The following is a 6,000-nucleotide window of genomic DNA, read 5'->3' on the forward strand; positions in this document are numbered from 1 at the left end:
TACAGAGGGGCATGAAGAAACTTTTGAGAGTGGGTATGTTCACTATCTTGTTTGTGGTGATGGGTTCACAGGTATATACATATGTCAAAACTTACCAAATTGTATGCTGTAAGTATGTTGTTTGTCATTTATACCGCAACAAAGCTGTTTAAAAAAAAAAAAAGATTCTATAAGAAAAGGCAAGCCATAAACTGGGAGAAGATATTTGCAGTATACAAATCCAACAAAATACTTGTATCCAGAATATATGTATATATATACACGCACATACATGCACACCAAACTGAAACCAAATCCATTGCTGTCAAGTCGATATATAATTACGGTTCAATAAGAAAGACAACCCAATTTTTAACATTGGCAAAAGACTTGAACTGGCACTTCACAAACAAGCATATCTAAATCGTAAGCATACGAAAAGGTGCTAATAGGAGAAATGCAGTCATCAAGGAACTACATATTAAATGAGATACTACCACACTCCTACCAGAATCGCTAAAATTAAAGATTTGGCAGTACCAACTGGTGTTAAAGATGTGGAGTAACTGGAACACTGCAGGTGGGGGTGTAAATTGGTACAGATGCTCCGGGAAAATGTTTGGCAGTATACGTTAAAGCTGAAAGTATGTATACTCTGTGACCCAGCATTTCCACACCTGGCTTTATCTCTGATAGCAGTGAGTGTTTATGTTTACCACATGCCATGCGCAATAATGGCTAAAACAAGAAACAGCTCAAATGTTATCAACAGTGGAATTGATAAATGTATATTCATAAAATAGAGTACTACTTAGCAATGAAAAAAATAAACTACTGCTACATGTAGCAATATAGATGAATGTCACAAACATAATGTTAAGTAAACCTGTTGCTGTCGAGTCGATTCCAACTCATAAAAACCCTGTAGGACAGAGTAGAACTACCCCATAGGAGTTCCAGGAAGCAGCTGGTGGATTCAAACTGCTGATCTTTTGGATAGCAGCCAAGCTCTTAACCACTGTGCCACCAGGGCTCCTAAATAAACAAAGCCACACACACAAGAATTCCTACTGTATGATTTCACGTATAAGAGGTCTGAAAATAGACAAAACTGATCTATGGTGATACAGGTCAGAATAATAGTTTCCTTTGGGTGGGTTTATTGACTGAAGGGGCATAAAGAAGCCTTCTGAAATAACTAGAAATGTTCTATATCTTGAGTCATTATTACATGGGTATATATATACATTTAACTGTAAGTTATACCTTAATAAAGAACAGTGTTTTTAAAAACCTGCAGTCATTTTCTCTTCCAACTCTCCTCTTTCGTTTCCACCTTTCCTTAAAATTAGTTCTTACTCTGGCTTCCCTGTTTTTTTGTTGACTGAAACCCTGTTAAACTTGTTCTCAGGAACCAAGTTTAAAACCTTGGCTCTCCTTTGTTCCCTTTTTGTGGTTAGTCCTTAAATCCTATCAGCTCTTCCTGTAAAATGTCTCCCACTCATGCTATTTCCAAATCATGCCTGTGCTAGAGTTTTAGCCTTAACCACAAGCCTGAGTTATTGCCAAGGACCCAAATGATTTCCCTGGTTTTCATACTCAAAACTGTTCTACATTGTGTCAGGAAAGCTATCTTTTTAAACCACCATTCAGATAATACTTCCACTTTGATTGTGTCACTTCTCAAAAGCCTGGAATAGGCTCCTACTTGGGGCACACTGGGTGTACAAATGGGGTTACGATGAGTCGTAGGCAGCTTGATGGCAATGAACGACAGCAAGATGCAGATCAGGCTCTAGCATTGCATTCAAGACACTCTTGGTCTATCCCCAACCAGCCTTACTACTTCCCCATCTGTGTGCAATCTTTTGGAAAACCCATTTTGCTCTCTCACGTATGCCTCTTTGTTCATGCTCTTCTCTCCCAAAATGCTTTCTTCCTCATGCCAAACCCCATCTCAAACCATTTCAGCCTGGGGCTTCATGGTGCATTTTGTAAAATCCATGAACCCTCTGAAATTATATGCAAATGTTTCCATATATGTTCATTTTTTTGGAGAAAGGACTTGTCATCAGATTCTCAACCGGGTCCATACCCCCCTCCAAAAAAAAAAAAAAGTTTAATTGATTTAGTGGTCTTTTGAAGGAATACAATTAACTAATTTTATGTTGATTTAGCAGAATTTTGTCTCATTAAAACTCCTTAGTCCTCAGTATGCTGGGTAATAAAGCATTTTTAAATAAATATTTTTTTTTAAAGCTCAAAGTTTTAAATTCAGGTAAATTGTTTTGTCCTCATCCATTTTTTTAGGTTCCTAGATATTGTTCTTTGTGTGGAATTTACTTTCCTCAAAAGATAATTTCTACATCTTAATATTTTTCACTTTGGTATCTTTAGAGGGAAAAAATAATTTTCCCTCCCACTCCCACTTGACTATTCATACAGCTAGTAGACAATATCATCTCTGTAAGCTTTGATCTAGCAATCCCTTTTTAAAGATACTGGTCACTTTAAAAAATTATTTTTTCTGTTTTAGATTCCTATAGGCAATGGAAACTGATCTCAGTTCCCAGGACAGGAAGGACCTGGACAAGTTCATTAAGTTTTTTGCCCTCAAGGTAATATGTCCATTCTCTTGAGCCTAGTACTCTTAGAAAGAACTTCCATGTTTCTCCCTTTTGAGAATCCTCTTTGGAAATGTAGCATAACAGCTTGCAGCTTGCCCATTTTAAGGGATGCTTCTGGCTGTGTAAACCAAACTAAAGATTGGAGGCGGTACTGGGGGTGTAACTAAAAAGTAGCTTCCAATTTTCCACAGCTGCTTGTTCAAAAAAAAATTTTTTTTGCAAGGCTGTTTGCAGAAATGTCAAGCTATTATGCCAGGTTATTGGCACAGTATGTTCTCTCGGGGTAGGAACAAAGACTGTGAGTAGGATAGGTCAGCATTTGGGGTATCTTTCCCTAAGCATCAACTTACCCTGAAATGCCTGTCTTTCATTTATTGTTCCCTTCCTGGTAAATAGGGAATTAAAACTGAATTTTGAATACTTTAGAAGTTATACTTTCCCAGACCTAAAATAACACCATTTTCACCTCTATCACTCCTTCCTGTCAACCACTGCCATGCTAGAACAATCCACTTATTTGGAAGACTTTTGCCATATGGGCCAAGCAATATGAATAATTGTGGCAGTTCTTAGTTTAAATCTACTATGATTATATAAGCTTGTGGCAGTGAATATTTAAACCCATAGTTGGACTTCTTTTCTCTATGAAAGTCATAGCCACCATGTGCAGCTTTCTGTCTGCCGCGTGAGGATAGTGCACATTCCAAGCTCAAACTATAATTCCTCTAACTGGTTGGCACTGTGCCCTCAGGACGGTTTAGAGTATTATTATTTTTTTTTTTTGTATGTTGTTTTGTCTTTTTTAATCTGTTCTTAACTGTTTTAAGTTATACCCTTTCCTGAGGTATAGTTATGATTAATTGGCGTTTTTTAACCCTGCATTGGACCAGGAGCCAAATCAGTTTTTTAAGGCTTTCCACCTTTTTTTTTGTTTGTTTGTTTGCATTTTTTAGACTGTCCAAGTGATTGTCCAGGCTCGACTTGGCGAGAAGATTTGTACTCGTTCATCCTCATCCCCAACGGGTTCAGATTGGGTAAAAATCCTGTTCTGTGCTAATGGGTATACTGTGGTGTTTGTCACCGGAATGAATTTAAAGTTCTCAAGTTCAGTAATACAGAATACTGTTTATAGTGTTACTAAATCATAGTGTTAAAATATCTAATTCTGTTTGATCCATTCACTTGGAAAATATGTTCTTTATCAAATGTTAGTCCTGGATTTATTTGATTCTTGGCTTCCTGCTGTGACAGGTGAAAAGCTAAGTCTTTGGGAGACAAAAATAATATTTTGTTAACTAATCTTTGTAATAGGTAATTATCTTTCTCAACCTGAGATTTGGGCTTTTGATGTAGGATATCCCTTATGGGGAGGGGAGAGGTGAATGAATGTCCTCCTTAATCAAAGCAATGTCTGTATTAGCCAACATAAAGTCTTACTTTATGTTTCCATAAGGTTCCTTGTGAGTGTTGAGGATACAAAAGTCTCTTTTGTTTTCTAGTTCAACTTAGCAATCAAGGACATCCCAGAGGTTACACATGAAGCTAAGAAGGCACTGGCAGGGCAGCTGCCTGCTGTCGGAAGGTCTATGTGTGTGGAAATCTCACTCAAGACTTCTGAGGTAAGGTTATGACCCAGATGGTGTCTTAACTTGGCACTCAGTGCTGTTCACACTCTGGTCCCACCTCACTTCCTGACCTTATTTCTGCCTCTTCCCCCTCTGAACTTCTTATCATTCTCTGAAGAGGTCACGGTTTTTATATTTATTACTTCATCCACTTGGAATAGGCTCTTTGCCCTTATCATCATATGACATATTTCTGCTCATCCTTCAAGACCCTCTTACTCTAGAAAATCTCCCTCTTCTAGTAGAAGAGGTAACTGTGCTCTTTTTAGACTTCATATGCTTTGTTTATAATTATGTTTATAGAGTATAACTTGCTGTATTGTGATTTTTTTAAAATGTATTTTTGTTCATCTTGCACATTAGGACTGAGGCAGATACTGTTATTTATATGTTTATTAATCTCTTTCTACTACTAGACTGGGAGGTAAAAGCCACCTTATCTTGGGAGCTACAAAGCTTGAGGTTCAGATCCCAGCTCAGTAATTTTGGCCAAATTACTAAACCCAACCCCTACCAACACCTCCTAACTAGACAACACATGACCCATCTTGCAAGGCCATAATATTTTTTCATTTAATCCTTATGTGTAAAGTACATAACATAATCCGACATATATTAGGCAGTCAGCACATTTGTGTTCTTGAGGTCAACAGCTATGCCACATCTTACTTACTTTTGTAGTTCCTCAAATTCTTTTTGAATGAGGCAGGGTGTACATAAATAATCATCTGTGTGTCCTCAGTGGCTAGCACAGTGCCTGGGATGACATTTAGTAGGCTGTCAGATTTTGTTAATTGAATAATGTTAATAATCCATGGAACCTTTAGCTCTAAATAATATAAAATTTATATATTACTCTTTATTTAATTACAGTTTATACTCTGGATTATGTTCCTAGTATTTGTTGAGGGTCCAAAAGGAATCTTTAAAGAATTCTGTCTTCTCCCAGGCATCATTTCCTAGGAAATCTAATTACAAACTGTTCTGATTGTTCTAGAGAAACCACATAACTTGCTTTGGATATTCCCCAGTATCTGATCATTTCTTGTTTTTTTGGGGGAGAAAGGTGGAATTCAAAATTCATCCTGTTACTTAAAGCTGACAGCTTAATGAGAAGGATATCTATGAAGGATACATATTTGACCTGGAAGAAGTAAGAGTCAGTTCTATACTCCACAAACTAACCCATACTTACTCCCAAACCTAAAAGAATAGCCCTTTTCCAACTGATTTGTAAAAAGATTATTTGTGTCAAAGACACGTGACCATCATTCTCAAGAAATGACACACGAGATGTTATCGAGTTGAGGGATTCCAGCTTTAACCTCCTATTCTTTCCCATCCACTAGGCTAAGTAAATCTGTTCATAGAGATGAACAATTTGGTTAAAGACATCAGACAGTGAAAAAAGATTCAGTAAAGGAACCTGTTACGGTATTCTGTAACTGTGAGTTTACCTAAAAATATCCCCTATAGAACAAGAGGGAAAGGCTCTTCCATCATTTGAAAAGAGACAGTCTTTCTGAAGGGCAATTTGGAAATACACATCAAAAAGTTTAGAAGCATTTATACTCTTTGATCTAGCAATCCTAATTCGGAAATTTGCCTTAAGAAATTCATTCAGGAAAAATGGCACTCTAGGCAGAAGCACTACTCCGTCCCTCCACAGCAAAGATCCGAAAAACTAAGCCGAACAGAGAATACAACAATCCTGAAACCCTAAAACATCAAATGAAGAGATAAAGAACTCAGCCAAGCACCAGATGGAG

The 6,000-nt window shown here is 37.2% G+C and overlaps 1 protein-coding gene across 2 annotated transcripts in view; it reads left to right on the forward strand.

The window, feature by feature from the left end:
- The window catches only part of ATG13 (autophagy related 13), a 57,823-nt gene that overhangs the window by 16,356 nt on the left and 35,467 nt on the right, over positions 1–6,000 (forward strand). For both annotated transcript variants that reach the window (XM_023741820.1, XM_023741819.1), the window contains 3 exons: positions 2,516–2,597; positions 3,560–3,640; positions 4,106–4,225. In XM_023741820.1, the coding sequence (XP_023597588.1) occupies positions 2,529–2,597; positions 3,560–3,640; positions 4,106–4,225 (270 nt within the window). In that variant the 5' untranslated portion in view covers positions 2,516–2,528. The remainder of the gene's footprint in view (positions 1–2,515; positions 2,598–3,559; positions 3,641–4,105; positions 4,226–6,000) is intronic.

Source organism: Trichechus manatus, unplaced genomic scaffold (genome assembly GCF_000243295.1).
Source record: "Trichechus manatus latirostris isolate Lorelei unplaced genomic scaffold, TriManLat1.0 scaffold00191, whole genome shotgun sequence".
Lineage (NCBI taxonomy): Eukaryota > Metazoa > Chordata > Mammalia > Sirenia > Trichechidae > Trichechus > Trichechus manatus.